The sequence below is a fragment of the Harpia harpyja genome, chromosome 2, assembly GCF_026419915.1.
Source record: "Harpia harpyja isolate bHarHar1 chromosome 2, bHarHar1 primary haplotype, whole genome shotgun sequence".
Taxonomy (NCBI): domain Eukaryota; kingdom Metazoa; phylum Chordata; class Aves; order Accipitriformes; family Accipitridae; genus Harpia; species Harpia harpyja.
Window position 1 is genome coordinate 60,547,765 of NC_068941.1, and position 19,213 is coordinate 60,566,977.

Sequence of the window (19,213 nt, forward strand, 5' to 3'; positions counted from 1 at the left end):
TCCAAAATGACTGTCTGAAGAGACCCAGTGTGGGCAAGTCAGAATATCGGTCTAAAAATATAGCTGGCACTCTGAAACTGTTTTGAAAAAACAGTGAAGTATGCTTACTTATGTGTTTGGCTCGGTTCCTCAGCCCTTTTCCCCTGAATAGTTCAGTATTATTCCAGACATTACTAACCAAGCGAGACAACAATCTGAGGTTTCCAGCATATCCCTTTCAGACAAAACAAAGTGAGAGATGAGTTCTACAGGTAACTTTTAATGCAAGTCTTGAAAATTTGACAAGATTCTGATATTTTTCCCTTCCCAACACATGTGATTGCATTTATTTACATATATTTTTACCTTTTGCTAAACATTTATATTAGTTATTGCCAGTTACCCTTTTCATTCTTAAACAATAGCACAAATGGTTTATAGTCATGAACCTCACAATAGCCTTGCTTGCCATTTATGCAAAATTAAAAAAAAATTAAGCCTAAATACTTTTTTTTTAATCTTCCAGCAAGTCAGGATTTTCTCCTCATTTATTAATAGCTGTGCCTGGCAGAACACACCAAAGGTGCTGATACTCGTGACTAATCTAGATGAAGTTCAAGGTAGGTGACAGGAGATAATTTTCTTCAGTTCTTCATTCGGCTCTCACTCATCCCAGGTATCTCCATATTTATTTACTTTAACTAAAGAAAAGAAGAAAAAGTAGTCACATATGATTTAATTTAACTGCAAAAGTTTATCTTACACAGTGCTGAAAAGCATGATGAAATGCATTATCATTTAAAGTGGTGAGTGGGGAGAGTGTCAGTCACAGCACAACAAACACCTAATTAAAGATACTTCTGAATAAATGGGGAGAAGAGTTTGTTAATCATTATTCTTTAATGAATTAATATTCAGTCAAGAGGCCTACTGTGCTAATTCCTGCTCTACAGAATTTGTAATTACTTTGAAACAAATGTAACATGTGGATGAAACAAAGACAATTGGAGGAAACAGGCAAGGAATGTTATGATAAATAATGTGGCTACTTAATCTAGTTACGTGCACAATTGGATGGATTCAGGATAGTTAAAAACATGTTCAAAGACAAACAAACAGAAATCAGTAATCCCTACTAGGAAACTACTCAGCCGTTATTATTTGGCAGCTTCCTTAGTATAGGAGTGAGTCAGAGAGTAAAAAAACCAGGGTACTAGTCTTAACGGATTTATTCAGAAGTATGTCATATGTAACTGAACAATGACCAGAAAGTGAAAAGATGCTCTCTTGAAAGTGAGCTGTAAAGTAGTCTGCAACTGACTGCCATCACTGACAGGGTAAAGGATGGATCTATACGATCCAGTAGGAATACTGACACTAGTCAGGCACCCCTTTATAAATCTACTTGCAGGTTAATGACTAAGCCCACTGGCTATTAATACCTATCTGCAGTAGAATGAGCGGAACAGAGCAGAATGCATGGTTCTTGTTTCAGGGCGATGTCAGCAAACTTAGCATAACGCACTGACAAATCTCTTTTAAGCTGATTGATATTGCACTGAGGCACAATGAGAAGCTCTCTCAAAGTACAATTTGATTTCCATTTCTATTAACCATGGTAGCTGAGCAGGCTGTGCTCATTCCCTGGAAAATGGTCCAGTTCAGATCACTATGCAGATGCACGTATTTGTACGGCTACAATGAACGGAGAAGGCACCAGCAGATGGAAGTTAGTAACTGCTTAAAACTGGTTTAAACGTGGTTTGTTTTCCCTTATGTCCTTGCAACAGAGGGCAGAAACCACTCTCCTATTTGCTAGTCTGGTTCCTATGACACAGAGGTAAGAGGATGAACAAAGGCATAATGACTCAGGATGAATGAACAGGCATACAACAAGTAACATGTCCAGTGGGACACAAGAATCTAAATCAGATCTTAGCTTGCAATGTCAGTAGAATCCCTGAACTGTAGATTTAAACGTGCTTCCGCTTGTGAAACATTTCTGAATTTTTGTATTCCCTCCTTACTCTTTTTCCTAAAAATACAGAGATACTCTTAAAAGTTTATTTACAAATCTCATGCACTGCTCAGTGTAGTTCTGTTCTCAAAGCCTGAGTATAACCATCAAAGGGAACACAGAAACATAACAGACAGAATGCAGTATTTGATCAACATTTTATAGAGGTCTTTCATAGACCTCGAATAACTAAAAATAAAATAATGAATGCATATTCTCATTTCACAGCCACAAGTTTTACCATGGGATATGGCAAGGTTTGCAGAATACTGCTTAAGATTTGCATGTATGGTTTTCAAGCGACTTTTCCAGGCTTTCTATTTGTGGAGAAATAGCTTGGAAAAGAAACATCGCGTAAATCAATGAAGCGTCAGCTGATGGAATTTAGAAGCAATCTGAAACTACAGCTTCAATAGTTTTTTCATGTCTCATTTGGCATAGTCACATGATAAGAGAAAAAGGCTTTCATCCTTAAAATAACAGATTTAAATCATTACCCAATAACTGTTTATAATTTTTATTTCAAGACTGTGTAGGTCTGTCCAAAGACAGATGATCTGGAGAAAGTAATTCACCAGCATTAAATAGACTGACACTCTTAAGTAATGCTGTTCCAAAGCTTACTATCACTGCTTCAGAACTTTTTGCTTTAACATACTTTTCTATACTTTTTACCACCTGTTATGCCTAATAGGAGACATTAGCTATTCCTACAAATCTTGTTGCAACATGATTGACAAGACTGGACACTGCATACAAACCCAAACTGCATACAAACCCAAACAATTCAAGCTGACTAGTCCAGCAGTGTGTTAAATGGTAAAACATTCCTCTTACTAACATCATTTTCACAGATGCCACACTAAATTAAAAAAGTTCTAGAGCAAGCAATTATGAATTGCTTCTGTGTCTCCTTTTCAAAAAATTGATTGAGTCAGAAGGTTGACTGAATGGCATCTTATTCTTCAGGACGTTGCATTCTTATTTTGCTGTGTAAAGTTTTGTTTTTCACTGTGAAAACAAATCTCAATATTCCTGCCAAATACTGTTTCCTTCCTTTGAGTTTTAATGTAGAAAACGAACCTCTACAAACAATGCCTCTATAGAAATCCACTAATTCCACATGAAACAATTCATAAAAATAAATACCCCCCTCCAAAACCATCAACCATGTGCTCTATTTTGAGAGAACAATGCTATCTAAAACATACACCCTCTTCCATAGCTAAAACTCTTCAGTATAGCTCTGAGCTCAGAGAATTCTTTGTTGAAAGAGGTTGTTCGATATATTCAATAAATCAAAAGTTATGAGATTCTCAGTCTGGCACCAAGCAATATGGCTAGAGAAGAGAAATTATAATTTGCTATTGGAAGATCAATATTTTTGAAAGAAGAATTTATCTGAAATCTAAAACTACAGACCACATCACATATGAGATACCTGCAGATACGGTAAAAATAAATTGCTTAAAGGGTAAGCAGAACTGAGCCTTGGGTTTGTAACCATTTTTAACATTATTGCCAATATTTGAATTTACTACGTATTTCTGTAAATCAGTGTATTACCTTCCTTAGCTGGTTTTTCCTGTGAAAACTTGTTTGGAGTTTCTGCCTTTGGTGGTAGCATTACCTCATATGTCTCTCTGTGTTTATTCCTTAATTCCTCATATGTGATGCCTTTTTTTTTACGACTTTCTTCTGGAATTGGAGCAGGATCTGAAAACAAAACAAACATCAAAATACTAGAAATAGCATCACACACCAAAACTTGGCTACAACCTGTTCTAGAATGCCAGTTAATTACAGCTCAATCCCAAATGAAAAGGAGCATGACAGCTGCAATTCTAAATGCAACTGACAATATATGTGTTCTTTAATTAATCCATTTCTTTTAGCCTTTTCATTTTGTCAAACTGCTTTGGAAGACTGGCAGTTAACTCCTTTTCTTCATTTTACCCAACAGAAATCCTAACAACCATGTGGTAGCTGATGGATAGAATAGTTCTGGTCACTTTATGTAAAATTTATGATAATCATACATTTGATATATTTAGGATTTCTGAAGAGAAATCTAGGTGAAGCTCAAGGGTTTGCACTCAGGCTTTAAATTCTGCTTTCAAAGAATTAGGACTATATCCATCATACGTCACCTGATAAACATTTTATCCTTTTATCTACATTTATAATGCAGAAATCTTGGTTCTATAATTAAGGTTCTACCAACTATTGATATTTGTGAGGAAGTGTAATTACCATTTCCTTGACACATTTACATCTGATACTTTTAGGTAACTAAAACCGAGTTTCATGAAAGGGCTTTTTTGTGAAATAAAACCTTTTCCATAAAGGAGTTAAAAAATCCAAACTAATTCAAAGTACAAAACTCTGCACTTGACAGTAACTTCCTCCTTTGTGTACCAGAGACCTGAATTCAGAATCGTGGAAGGAGGGGAACAGCTGCACAGAACAGTACTTGAAAACCATTTTAATTCTCTGTGAGAAAATCAGCTGTTGCCGGACAGAACACAATATGCATTCAGTTCTCAGAAGATTTAAATGTTTGCCACCTTATAAAAAAGAGTTTAATGTCACTGAATTATAGTAGTATACAGTTACAGCACCACTGCTAGTAAAAATTAAATAACCTCAGAAAGGATAGCAGACAAATGGTAGAAACTATAGCTTATTTAGTGCAGTGAAAGGATGGCATATTCACCTTAATTTCAGTCAAAAAGAACTTCAAGTCAGGCTGAGTTTTTTGCAGGTTTAGTTTCACAACAGGTTAAACCACGTAAGTTCATTTACAATCTTTACTTGCAATTAGAGCTACAAAGCATGAAGAAAACCTGAATTTAGTTTACAGTTAGAACACAAAATAATACATCTATCTATCTTCTGTGTAAAAATTCTGGGAACTTCAAGCCATTTCATTCAGAACCACTATATAGTACCATGTATGTTTGCATGGGATTAAAATACCTAGTTTAGTAAGAGCAAGTATCTAAGAGAAAGGCAAGTCATTGTACTACAAAACCTGCTAAATATTAAGACAAAACACACCTTGAACAGTGTAATCGGTGATTCCTGTAGGTGAAGATTCATTCAGGGAAGCACTGAATGGAACGGGTTCATAACTTGAGAGGGCTCTATCTGTTGAACTATAATCATCTGAATAGCTAGAAGAAAGTGGAAATCCAGATCTTGGAGAAGAAGATTCAGTAAATGACTGAGAAGGCATGTCTGAAAATTCAGATTTCCGACTGGAACGGCTGGAAAATAATACAATTAAATACAGAAATACTAATGTTAAAAATGGAACTATAAGAGTAACAATATGTGCAGTTTAAGAAAATATTATTTTACTCTAAATGGTTTAGTTTCCAACATGAATTATTGTCTTAAAAAAAAGTTTTGGGTTTTTTTTTCCCCTCTACATTGCAAAGATCTATATAGTCCCTTCCCCATCACTTCCCTTCCTCCCAGAAACTTAACTCATGCCTGAAAATCTCCAGAACAGAAGACAAAAGAGAAAGTATTTTGGACTTTACAAGACAAAAATGACAATCCCTTCCCCCAGGGAGTCTTCAGACAGAAAATGCATCAGACACAAGTAGCATACAGGGTGTGCCCATGTAACTAGTGGTAGCATAAACTATAATTATTTTTAAAGGCCTTTTAGGAAGAATTTGCAATTTAAAACCCTTCATCATTAGAAGCTGCTGTAATTGATCAGTACCAAATAGCAGAAGAAAAGGAGAATGAAGAGCTGTCTTGGAGAAATTAAATTATGAAGTTTTATTGAGTTGCTGAATTCAGCAGGAACATTAACGAATTTTCTCTTAAGAGAGAAAGGTAAGATCATATAAAGAATATTCTGGAAACTGATGCCTGATATTCTAAAGTATTCACTACATACTCGGAACAGCCCTGCAATCCACTACACAACATGTCTCTCTATCAAGAATGCCACCACTTGGTGCCACTAGAATGTCTCTAGAGTATTTATTAATTTTTAACTTTAAATTTCTGCTTAGCTGTACTTTTTGTTCCATATGAAAAACATCTGCAGTTAGTCTTTGTATTATTCTCACAATAAACATACAGAGCTATGCCATTTTATTGCCTCAATTATATTTTTAAAGTATACGCAAACACAGCTTTAAAGAACTATCTAATCTTTTAGCTCCCTACCTATTTTTAACTGCAAATCAGAATTACCAAAATACATTAATTAGAAGATGTAAAATGACCAAGAAAATGTAGTGATTTCTGTTGCTGGCTTAAAGTAGCATGTGTGGACAATAATGCAATTTGAATGAATATAACCATTCAACCAAGGAAAAAAGGAATTTATCACTTAGGACACAAAATTTTACAGATACAAAAGAATGGGCCATTAAAGGTTGAAGGAACTTATTGGTGCAGCAGATGATGGCATTTAAACAGTTCTCACCTAGAGTAAACACAGTTAACGATCATGACAATTTCTTATTAGAAACTGGTGGGGAGTGAAGGGACAAGTCCAGCTCCAATTCAGCTGAGTTTATACTGTAAATGTATAAAGTGGTAATTCCTAAAATTATGTTTGATGCCATAAAAATGTACACATTTCAAAATAAAGATAAATCTCACAGACCAAACTGTCATAAATCTAAACGTATAAAGTAATTAAGAATTTAATCAAATCCTTTATAAACATTTAACAAATCTTAGCACATACATAGCAGGACTACTACTCACTATCCAAACACTATTCTCCCAGTTTTGAATCAAGGCTTTAAGTGAGATATTCCGAAAGTAGTTTGCAATTAAAAACCACTTCATGTAGAAAACATTCTGGAACAAAACAGGAAATAGTTTTAAGAACCTGATGAGTTTCTCGTATGTACAGCATAATGCTGTTACAGATGTAAAGGATTAAACAAACAGCAGTAAGTTTGACCACCATGCTTCTTCCTGCACTGATATTGTTTACTGAGCTCTTTCCTTTGATAAACACTGAAATCATTTCCACCCTCTTCCTACTTCAATCAAACTAAACTATGGGAAAAACTTCCAGAACGTAACACTATTTCAGTTAACTTAGTTTACTTCTAAACTAAGGAGGGAACTTCTGCTGTCACACTACTGTAAGTAAATTCCACAGGAAAACATCATCTTAATTTATAAGGAATACATTTTGCTAAGTAAAATGTTTTTCTACTCCTCAAAGTGATCAGTTGTATGTAAAGAGCTCAAAATGCATGTTTTATAGCTGGCCAACTGGTAACAGAAACAGCTTCCTGAAAGTGGTAGAGTTGGGGTAATAGGGGAAAGAGGGAAGGTGCAGCTCTGAAGGTCTTTGAAAGCTGCAAATGTAGCCTTGATCTGTTGGTGTTTAAAATGTCCTATTCAAGAATAAGTTTTAAATTTAAAAGAGAATTAAATTCTTACTTATGTGAACTATGTCTCTGAGCTTGTCGTAGAACATCTCCTATTGGGGAATCCTTCAGTTTCTTAAATTTCTCGCTACAGATTGGCAAGTAGGATATCTTTCCAGCCAGGTATCCACACATTCCAGCAACTTTTTTAAAAGAAAAAAAAATGGTTTTATATGCTGTATCATAATATTCAACATAGTTTAAAAATAATAATTTCAAATAAATTATACATTATCTTCAGTAAAAGAAAAAAAACCAGTTTAGATCTAAACCAAAAACATGCAGCAATCATCTCTCTCCACTTCCTCTGCAGACAAAGGTACTAAAACCAAATGCAACAGCTGAACAGAGACATAGAACAATGATTTAGACACGGCATGAGCATCAGATGATTTCAGCTAGTACTTGATTAATGAAAGGTGACAAAAAAAGGAAAATAATTGCCATCAGTTTTTCCCCAAGATCCAGAAATAACGATTAACTATCAAAGATGATAAAACAGTCAGGAATCATCAAAGGCAGTAAATTCTGCTAATTTAATCCATCGGAACAGTCAGATTTTGAAAAGGCTTTCACTAGTACGAAGAGAAGTCTAAATAAACTTAGCATTAGGCTCAGTATCTTCTGAAGAGGATTCTATGATACAGTTGCTGGAGGGCAAACTACTGAATTAGCTGAACCCTTGCAATCACTAGGCAAATGCTTTCAATTTAGTGCATGAGCTATCTTCATCTGCTAGACAGGACACAGGAATGAATGATCATGATAGTTCTTTCCGGGCTTAAAACTGATGATTTGATGGAAATCAACTGGCTCCTTCAAGTTTTATGAGTGGGTCAAACGGCATATGAAGGATTCAATGGCAATCAATAGAAGTTTTGTTGTTGACTTTGCAGGAGAAAAGGACTAGACCCTTCTTTCATATGCAACAAGTATTTTCTAAATACAAAGGCTAAAGATTCTCAATCATCTTTGAAAAGAGTTAATTACCAGTAACATTAATCCTCTGAGGTTCTCACACTGTAGATTACATTGCCTGGCAATCAATATAAAAGGGGATTCTACCCTGCCCTGCTGTACCGATACTGGAATTGTGATTCCTGTTAGTGCTGGTTTTGGCTGGGATAGAGCTGGTTTTCTTCAGAGTGGCTGGTAAGGGGCTATGTTTTGGATTTGTGCTGGAAACAGTGTTGATGATGCAGGGATGTTTTTGTTACTGCTGAGCAGTGCTTACACAGCATCAGGGCCTTTTCTGCTTCTCACACTGCCCCGCCAGCGGGTGGGCTGGGGGTGCACAGGAAGCTGGGGGGGGACACAGCTGGGACAGCTGACCCCAACTGACCAAAGGGATACTCCAGACCATAGGACATCGTGCTCAGCATATAAAGCTGGAGGAAGAAGAAGGAAGGGGGGGACATTCGGAGTGATGGCGTTTTGTCTTCCCAAGTAACCATTACGCGTGATGGAGCCCTGCTTTCCTGGAGATGGCTGAACACCTGCCTGCCGATGGGAAGTAGTAAATGAATTGCTTGTTTTGCTTTGCTTGCGTGCACAGCTTTTGCTTTACCTATTAGACTGTCTTTATCACAGCCCATGAATTTTCTCACTTTTACCCTTCTGATTCTCTCCCCCATCCCACTGAGGGAGGTAAGTGAGCAGCTGTGTGGTGTTTGGTTGCCGGCTGGGGTTAAACCACGATACTGTTCTAATGTCTGTATTTTCAAAAGGAGGTTAAAAATCCTTTTCCAAGGGAAAAGGGAAGAACAGCCACAACTATGAGTGAAGTTTACAAATGAGAAATGTGAGCGTTTAGCTGTTTAGCAGTTCAAAAAAATTGGAAGACACCTCAAATGCTGTAAATATGCACAAAGGGAAAAATTACAAGCCCCTAAAAGGAAAAATGGCCCAACAAGAATTCAAAATAAATGTTTAGCAAATTAAAGCTAAGCAGTAAAGATGATTACTCTTTGGCATAAATTACGAAGAGGAGGTTTCCTTTTCTTGAGGCCTTCCAGTCAAGAAAAGTGGAAGCATCTCTCTGGAAGATGTTTCACCCAAAGTAATTATTGGCTAAAATATTTGGCTTCTCTTATTACAGAACTAACAGCCAGATGATCCACATTTTTGAAGCTAGCACAGTAAATTACATATTGCTTCTCTCTGCTTCTTCTGTATTCACTGTGACAAGCCCTTAGAGAAGCTGATCAGAGATCAATAAAAGAGGCCAGGTCCCACTGCAGGCTAACATGAAGTAGGATATACGGATCTTACCCTTCTTTGCCAAAGAGGGGTAGAGGACCAATATCTCTGTGCTGTGTTGAAGGGGATGCTGTCAATGTAGTGTATCAGTCACGACTAACCAGAAGTTCCATTAAATTGTCAGAGTGCCTAGAAGGCTACTGAGAAAAGTTATGAGTAATTCCTATAGCCAGAAGAACATCCTGGAATCTGAAAATTCCTATCTAGAAAATGAAACACCTCTCAACTTCCAGATAAAACCAAGAGGGGCAAAGCAGGGAAAGATGCAAGACAGAGACTAAAGAAAATCAGACTCAACTGTGTGTGTTAGATATAAAAGACCAATTACTGTAATCAGGCATAGATACTCTTCAGAATAAGAATCTAACAAGCACAAGTGACACACACACCGTTATCAGACAGACTATTGTAATCAAGATGCAGCAGCAATATGCTCAGATCAGTGACACCAGAAAAGCAAGAACTGTCTTGTTTAACATCAGCTAGCAGCAGTGCCTGGAATTGCATATGCTCTTCTTTCAGAATTCATGGAGGAAAAAAAGCCAAACCAACACACAACTGCACTGCTTCCTTTAATCAGATTTCACTGCAGGAGGAATGTGCAGTTAAATTAGGAGACATAATTTGGACCTGTAAACTATGTCCCTGGCAATAATTTTCAGGAAGATCCTGCAGGCAGTAGGCACATCTGACCTAAGTAATATGAGGATGAAATGAAAACCACTTAACTCAGGCCTTTGACACTCCAACTATGTCCCAGAAAAATCCCCATATTTAAAGTGCACATAAATCACACCAAGTTACCTACTGAAAAACAACCAAAACACACACTTTATGGAAAATTCTTTTAGTATGAAATGAAAGTCCATATGCCTCCACTGTACATAAAAAAGGAGAAGCCAGAAGTATTTTGGCTTCTAACCTTAAGATCAAGAATAGTTGGTCCAGTCCAGCTGCTCCTTATTTTTTCCCTTGATTCCAAACTTAGTTCTATTAAATAGGAGGAATGTGGCCCTTAATTAGAAATGTGTAGGAGCTATCAGGAAAATAGTAATTCTATTATTTATTAGAAATGTTTGTGTTATACCATTGTTTGGCATTCAAAGAAAGCGAGTAGAATTTAGCATAAACAAATGGCAGCTCTAGTCTCTCACATTCATTTATCTGCTTAAACAACACTTCCTTCACCACAAATCATGGGTTTTACCCTCTTCCCACTGAAGTAAACTGTAAGAGTAACTGGCTGTATCTGGGCAGATTGGCAAGATGGCAACTTCCTGTTTTACTGTCATGTATTCCATTGAAAAGGTTAATTTATTAATTTAGTTTTGATTATACTTAAATCAAAATCATTCACATGAAATTGCTGTTTTCCTACAATTGTACATACATAATGTCCAGGAAAAAAAGGCACTAAAATAGCTTGAATGGGACAAGTGAGACCCATGAATAAAGACCTTCAAATTAGGAAGGGAGGGGTGCGTGTACTCTGGCAAAGTAATTTAAAGTAAGCTTGTACAGTATCTATTTACAATGGATTTATCTTAATTATCACATTACACTTGTCAAGCAATTTTATGGAAAGCCTATAAACAAAACTTGTCCAAAACATGCTGCACAAATTCAAAGACGGTGAATAAATGAAATGTTCTACTTCTTGACATTGAATAGGTTCTTGCAGTATAAGATGTTGTAGTTAAGAAACATAGCTAAAAAGTTGCTGACTGATAGAATTAACTGCAGGAAAGTGAAACTTATTCGTTTGATATATCAGATCATTTACTAGTATCTCCAGGCACAGTTGTACCAATGTAAGCATTGATTCTATAAGTGCCAGATTCTCCACCTGGGCCAGGATAACGCTTGTTAGACATACAAACTGGGGGATGAGAGGCTGGAGAACAGCCCCGCAGAAAAAGAACTGGGGGTTTGGGTTGATGGCAAGTTGAATAGGAGTCAGTGTGCCCTGGTAGCCAAAAGGGTCAACTGTGTCCTGGGGTGCATCAAGCATAGCATCGCTAGCTGGTCAAGGGAGGCGATTGTCCCACTCTACACTGCGCTGGTGTGGCCCCACCTTGAGTACTGTGTGCAGTTTTGGGCACCTCAATATAAGAAGGACATCAAACTATTAGAGTATGTCCAGAGGAGGGTGACCGAAATGGTGAAAGGTCTCCAGTACGAGACCTACAAGGAGTGGCTGAGGTCACTTGGTTTGTTCAGCTTGGAGAAGACAAGGCTCTGAGGGCTGAACTCATCACAATGTACAGCTTCCTCAAAGGGGGCAGTGGAGGGGGAGGTGCTGATCTCCTCTGTCTGGTGACCAGCGACAGGACACGAGGAGATGGATTGAAGCTGCAGGCTGCATCAGGGGAAGTTCAGACTGGACATTAGGAAAAGGTTCTTCACTGAGAGGGTGGTCGGTCACTGGAACAGACTCCCCAGGGAAGTGGTCATGGCACCAAGCCTGTCAGAGTTCAAGGAGTATCTGGATGACGCTTTTAGTTATATGGTTTAGTTTTATGTAGTCCTGCAAGGAGCACGGAGTTGGACTCAACAATTCTTATGGATCCCTTCCAACTTGAGATATTCTATGATTCTACAGAGTGGAGTCACAGTGAATCAGCCAGCTAGTCTCATGGGAATTACATCTGCATAACAGACTCCAGAACCTAAGGCATGAATACAAGCTGAATTTATATGTAGCTTTTACTTACATGCAACTTTTGTAAAAGAGCCAAATCTTGAGCTATCTCTTAGAATACCTGAAAATGAGGATCAAAGTAATTAGTAATAAGTTATTAAGAATTAAGCTGAAAAACATCAACTGTAGTTATGTTTGTAGGCTAGTTTGTAGTTATGTTTGTAGGCAGCAGGTTACTCTTTTACACTTAATGTTGAAGAAAATTCAAGAAAACCTAAGATCTGAATTTCCCATAAAATTATAAAAATCTAAGAATTACCTCTTTAATCATATCACACACAGTATTACTACACACTATAGAATATATTGTTTCATAATCATCGAGATATTGCATTTGTCAAACAACATAAAATGAGCAAGAATTTGCTTTTAATTTAAAGTTTTCCTCCTTCTTTAGTTTTAGGAACTGCAAGTCATGTAGCTGAAGAGGCTGAACTTCTTTTAAGTACAAGTAGATTAGACATTGTATTATTATAGTAACTTTATTAACAGCAGAAATATATTTCATCTCAACAAATCCAAATTAACCCGAAGTATGTTTACACTTTACCTCTCCTAATTAAGAAACTAGTAGCAAGCATGCTCGCTGCAGCCAAAGGAAAAGCTGTGAAGAAGAAGAAGAAAAGTTGCTTAAATTATGATTTTCAGTATTTTCAACCAGACTTAACAAAATATGCAATAAAGTGAGAGCTGCTAGGCCTTACTAAGCTCACTTGTCTAAGAATATAAACATATATATAATTAAGAAACTGTATATAAATTATTAAACATTCTCCATTCCAGTTTTTAAGACCTACTACAAATTATGCAGTACTGGTTAATAAGTCATCCTGTCTTCATTAGACTTCATGCTTTCTAAAATACAAAAGCCAATGGCAGATGGGATAAAGCTCTAAGGACAAGACTCCAGGTCTAGCTGCAACTGCTACAGCAGCAAGGTGCAGAACTTTAAACCAGAGAAGCATACACAGTTCTTCAGGATGGAAGGCAGTTACACAGAGGCCAGTGCCTCTAAAAATTTTTGATAACCAAAAGTCTTGATTTTAACATAAGAACTTTGGAAAAAGTCTAACTCTTACAGAGATATAAATCAAATTGATTACAATTAGGTAACATGTTTTACTGATCAGCAAATTAAAGAACAGGGCAACTTTTTCTGTAGCTTACGGATCAAACTATACAACTCAGGGGTAGGGTCAGGAATGCAGAGAAGATGACAAACATGGAAAAGTATTACTGCCTATCGCAATCAGCTTAACGGTTCACGTCGATTTTTATCATAATGAAAGACTTCAGGTGGCAGGAAGCATTTGAAGATGGCAAGAAACAAAAGGAATGCTTATTTCAAGCAATGATAATCATGAATTGGGAAGATTAACTTTGAAACTATTTGTAAAGACCACCACCCCTACAAAAGATACAGTGACACTGAAATAATGAACAAGACAAAAGACTAAAGTTAATTACATTAAAGATTTAGATATGTCATAATGAAATTACATCTTATGCAAGTCTGAAAATGTAGATGTTACAAAAAGGCTCAATGACTTTAACCATACCTAGAGGGGATATTTTTGCAACAGCGCTAGATGTTTATAGTGTTTTGATGCACACAATCTGCTAATTAGGTTCATATTTGAAGATAAATGATATTTTTTAGCATTTGGACAGCACAATATTAAAGTATACTTTGCAAACTAACAGTTTATTCCTTCACAAATTCTGACAGGTCTAAACTAGGTTAGGAGTCCAACCAGCATTTTAGGGTAAATATGACTGGATGTCACTTTTAAGAAAAAGTATTGTCTCCTTGGTTCAAAGCAAGACTACAGTAACACTTCAAAATAGAGAATAAGTTCTTCCAATCTATTAAAGATTAAAACCCTGATGCTTTTAGAGATACTGGACCTGGATTTTCCAAAATTTAGAGTTCTAGATTTTCTGAGATATAGAATGGCAGTGCAGATTTGAAGCTAAACTGTAAGAGAAAAAAAAACAAGGGGGAGGGTGTGTGTTAAAAAAAATAATTTAAAAATCTGCAAGAACTTATTACAGAGAACTTCAGTCTGACCCTTAGAGGTTTGAAATGATCTACAGGCCCAACACAAATATTCCGGACATCAAAGACAGGTTACACACTTCAGTGGAAACAGCTGCTAGTATGTGAGCATATAAATGACTTGAAATGGTAACTAGAAATTAGAAGAATAATAGGTAAATGAAAATTGGGTTCATACATAAAAACTAATATGAATAATTATTCAAGTGTAGAAAAAACAAAAGCAGCTTAATAAATCATAAAATATCAATGCTTTTCACTGCTATGGGCAAAAAGTACTTTTTCTGCTTCAGGAACAGAATAAATTACAGGAAAAAATAATGGAAGGCTGATACATCAACAGCACATAATTAAGGATGGGAATGTAACGTACCCTAGTCAAAATGGTTTTCTGAGGAAAAAGTCATATTGATCTGGTTTAATTTTGTTAGCGAGATTAAAAGTGCAAAGGATAAAATTCTGGATTGTAGTGTGAATTTTTAACAGTATCAGAATTTATATTATATGATAATGTGATTAAAAACTAGTAATACCAGTAAAGCATACATTAAACTGAATTATGAAATAACTAGCAAGCATTTCTGAAATAGAAGCTGGCAACAGAAACTACAGGAAAACAGAGGGGGTTTGTAAGAATGGGTAAAAATTGGCTACACTTGAAATTTGAATAAACAAACTGAAGATACACAAATTTATAGTAATATCTGCGAATAACAAGAACTGATACAATAAGAAGTGAGGATGTCAGGGCAGTCACACAGGCAGCCCATACCTCTTGCAAAGGGACATTCAAATAATATGTATTTAATACAGGAAATACAACAATCTAGGTACATGTGACGCAGAACAATGAAACAAAGACAGGAGACCTAGAAAACAGTGATGGGCTTTAGGCTCTCCCAGTGAGATAACAGCACAGTGCACAACCCCTGGAAAAAAAGCTCTCAATTACTTTTGTGGCACCCTAAAGTGAAATTACTCAATAAACTAATTTGGGGCTTCTCAAAAATACCTTCATGTTGTTTCTTCAGTCTCTGTATAAAGATGCACAGGGCAGTAAGTTACGTTGACAATCAAGTACTCACAGCAGAACACCTCAAGAAGAACAAACAACGCCCTCCCATCTTGTCTTTCAGGTGAGAGATTATCAATAAGCCATAACCAATCATCATCTTACTATTAATGAACCTGACTCTTTTCACTTACAAAAATATAAGGAAAATGGCTAGATTTTAGCAAACAAGCTGAAGGTTTCCAAGTATTTGAATAAAAGTGGAAGAGGAGAATGCCAAAGCAATGGAGAAAGATAAAGCAGAACTTGGGATCATTAATTGAAAATCAGAATGCCTTTGAAGTTGCCCCTGAAAGTACTGGCTTCCAGGAGAAATCAGAGGCCCAGTGTGCTAAATTTAGCAAATCAGCTGCTAAATTCTTCATCCGTCCTGGTTTCTGCTAAGCCACCTATCAGCATCAGAAGTAATCTACCAGCGTGCGATAAAACAGTGGGTAACAATCACATCAGAAGGCTTGTTCAAACCTCCTGACCAGGTGCATAAAAACCAGGTATGCCTTGGACATTTGGATTACAGAAACAATGTTAAGAAGTAAGGCAATCAATTCTCAAAGTTTTCTGAAAAAAACCCGTAACATTGGTATTTCAAGTAAATGAAGATGAGACATAAAGTATTCTGTGAAAACAATACAAGTTTATTATACCTGTGTACTAGCTGTAGTACAGAAATCATTACTGACTGCAGAATCATGCTTGAGAATCTTGCCTTTTATTTACAGGGGAAATACGCCCAAACGTCTGGCCATGCAAAGACGCAGGAATTTTCTCCAAAAGTTGAGCTAAGCGACTACTTATACACTGTTCTTTTCACAAGTCTCCATAAAGACAGAAAGCAATGGTTCTAAGTTAAACTGTTTTATTCTTGCATTCTAGAGATAACAACAAAAATTGAAAGTAAAAATGTAGAAATAACAACAAAAAATATTCAGAAACATAAATGAGACTCCATTAATTGTATCTGTTTTCAGACTTTTAATAAGCATATTAATTTAAAATATGAAGGGATCTTGTTATAAAGAATAAACCTTACAAATTATGTTGCACCTTTCACAAAATTCCTGTCCTGCAAACTCCTAACAAATGTAAGTCTTACATGTATCAACATTTACTGGGATGCAATTTTAGACTATGTGAAGCTTGCTAATGAACTGTTGTGATATATTGACCTGGGCCTGCCTTCCTTAATGTCTCAGATAACAACAAAAACTAAGGGTGGAAGAAAAGCAAGCCAAATATACCAGCAAACAGAACTTACCTCTATATCGGGCACTCTCTTCAGCACATTCCTTGAGGAGTCTCCTTTCCTCCTCTGTTGGCACATAAGGCTTAGGTATTTCCCTCTTTCATTAGGGAAATAAATTAGAAAAGAAAGAGCAAAAGAAAGGTTTGGGGGGATTTTTCAATTAAAAACTTTGTCTAACTTTCACACCTTGTAACGCCTGTACTTTCAGACAGCTATATTCAAGGAACTGGTGCCTTCTGTCTATAAATGTCACGTGAAATATAGCATTAAAAAAATCCAGTGCTTCTGCAAATCACATGAGAGAGGAGAAAACATTTTGTGCATAGTCAAATCCCAACTCACTCCACTCCTTTTTCTTCAGAGAAGCCTGCTTTGGTCCTTTGCAACCAACTTTCCAAACAGATGGAATCTGACAGCTCATTAAATCCCTTTTAAAATATTTGCCAGCGTTTTAATTACACAACGCGTGTTGGCCGTTTACATGCATGTATTTAGGGAAAGCTGGCCAGCTGTTTTGCCATCAGGTGAGAAGTTTCTGCCGGAGGTGCGTGACCCCCTCCTGCCCTGAAAGGCGTGCGACCAGGCACCCTGCCAGATCGCCGACCGGGAGAAGGGCAGACGTGAGAAAGCCGCCGGTAGCGGGAAGAATACCCCCCGCCGGGACCCGCCCCCCGCGAAAGGCCGCCGGAAAGGCCTCAAGGGCACTGACCCGGCGCCTCCGCGGGCCGCCAGGGAGCTCACGGCAGGGGCGGGCGAAAGGCTGACAGGAATCCCCCCTTCCCGGCCCGCGCGGGGCGAGCGCAGGCCCCGAGCCTGCCGCCTCGCCCTCAGCAGAAACAACCCCTAGCCCCACCGGGCTCCCGCACAGCTCTCGCCGTGCCCCCTCCCCCGGCAGCGCCGCCGAGCGAGCGACAGTACCTCGGCCGGGTCGCCGACCTCCCCGCCGCCGGGACCCTGCCCGGCCTCCATGGCGGGGCGGGGAGGGTAGTGCGAACCACCGCTGACCCGGAAGTCGACGCGACGGTGGTCGACGCGCTGGCTCCGCGCGCATGCGTGGAGGCGGTGGCGGTGTTGGGGCGGGGGGGTCCGTCCCCGTGGAGTGTCGTTAGGCCCCGGGGCTGCCGCTCGGGGCTTGCCGGGGCGGCGGGCGCTCCGCCGCCTTCCCCGGTGTGGAGGCCCGGCGGAGGGGCCCCGCGGTCGGCTGTGAGGGCGGCGTTGCTGGTGAAGCGGGGGCTGCGGCCGAGGGCCGCGTGTGTCTTCGCCTTCGGCAGCGGTGTGTCCTCGCTGGGAAAGCCGAGTGAGGGCGGTGGAAGGGCCTAGAGGTAGCAGCTGAGGCTCAGAGCGTTCCTTTCAATCGAAAATGTTTCCTTCCTGTGCTTTATCTTGTTTCCTGCTTGCTTAAAGAATGCCACCCTCTAATACGTTTGCAAGCAGGCACTGCTTCAGAAGTGGTGAATCCCTTTAAAAGTAATCCTGACGTGGTCGGTTTTGTTTTGCACAGCGTTAGTACGTGCATCGGTACTTCTTGGCTTTGTAACTGACTTGCAGTTTTTGATAAATGGTGGGAAAAAGCTTTTATCCGTCCACGCCTACCTTGAGTGATAGGTATGTTACCAATAGGTATGTTAACTCGTTGCTGGAGATACACGGCCAGAATTGACTAAACGGAAAGGATGTCTATTACCTAAAAAAGAGTTTATTTGAATCAGGACCAGGCAAGGACCTGGTGGGCAACTGTCTGAACTTGAAAGTGGTAGAGGTTTGGTGGTTAGGATTGTATTGAAGTGGGACATGAGGAGTCTGTGTGCTTGCCTCTAGCTAATGCTGTTGAAATGGCAGCACTAGTGGATGCTTGCAGTTTATCAGAAATCAGGAGAAGTTGAGGAAGATTAAGAAAAGGTGTTTCTGATAGTGTAATGTATGCTACGGCGTTTTCTCGTAAACGTTCAGTACTGTGGCTTGAATTCACCATATCCTGATCTGCCTCTACTTGCCTGGAATGCACCACTCCCTTTAAGCCTTTCCTGGAGCGACCCATTGTCTCTTCACCCTGGAATTCAAGTGAAGAGGCTTAAATTGCTACTGCCTGATGGCTGTACAAAAAAAGCCCATGCCTGAAGATGGGAGAGGGAAGGTTTTAGAGATTGGAGGTGACTGAAATTAGTAGGGAATGTGGATGTGAAATGTCTGAAATTAGTAGAGTATGCAACTATAAAATGAACACTGTGAGCATGTGAAGGACCTAGGACAAATGGACTAAGGAATGTGTGTGAAGTAGTAGGTTTGGCTGCCTGGAGTGGCTGGCCGCACCAAGAAAGCTGTAGAGGAGATGGATTTCTGAGTATTGGATTCTTGAAATAAGCTGGGAGGATAGAAACAGAAACTATGTATCATGGCGTTCTTAATTCATGGCTCTCATCATACAATAACTACATTTGTAATTTGTGTGAGATTGGAAGTAAT

At 38.5% G+C, this 19,213-nt stretch overlaps 1 protein-coding gene across 2 annotated transcripts; it reads right to left on the reverse strand.

The window, feature by feature from the left end:
• Nucleotides 1-239: 239 nt before the first annotated feature.
• Nucleotides 240-17,828, reverse strand: OCIAD1 (OCIA domain containing 1). 2 transcript variants are annotated; one of them, XM_052780113.1, is made up of 8 exons: nucleotides 17,669-17,803; nucleotides 16,763-16,847; nucleotides 12,927-12,980; nucleotides 12,390-12,437; nucleotides 7,430-7,559; nucleotides 5,057-5,265; nucleotides 3,563-3,712; nucleotides 240-680 (listed from the first exon to the last, which is right to left on the reverse strand). In XM_052780113.1, exons 1-8 carry the CDS (start codon nucleotides 17,717-17,719, stop codon nucleotides 643-645), a joined length of 765 nt encoding a protein of 254 aa, XP_052636073.1. In that variant the 5' UTR covers nucleotides 17,720-17,803; the 3' UTR covers nucleotides 240-642. The 2 variants fall into 2 exon arrangements, with proteins under 2 accessions (XP_052636073.1, XP_052636074.1); XM_052780114.1 differs by lacking the exon at nucleotides 16,763-16,847 and having other exon boundaries at nucleotides 17,669-17,828.
• Nucleotides 17,829-19,213: the final 1,385 nt, after the last annotated feature.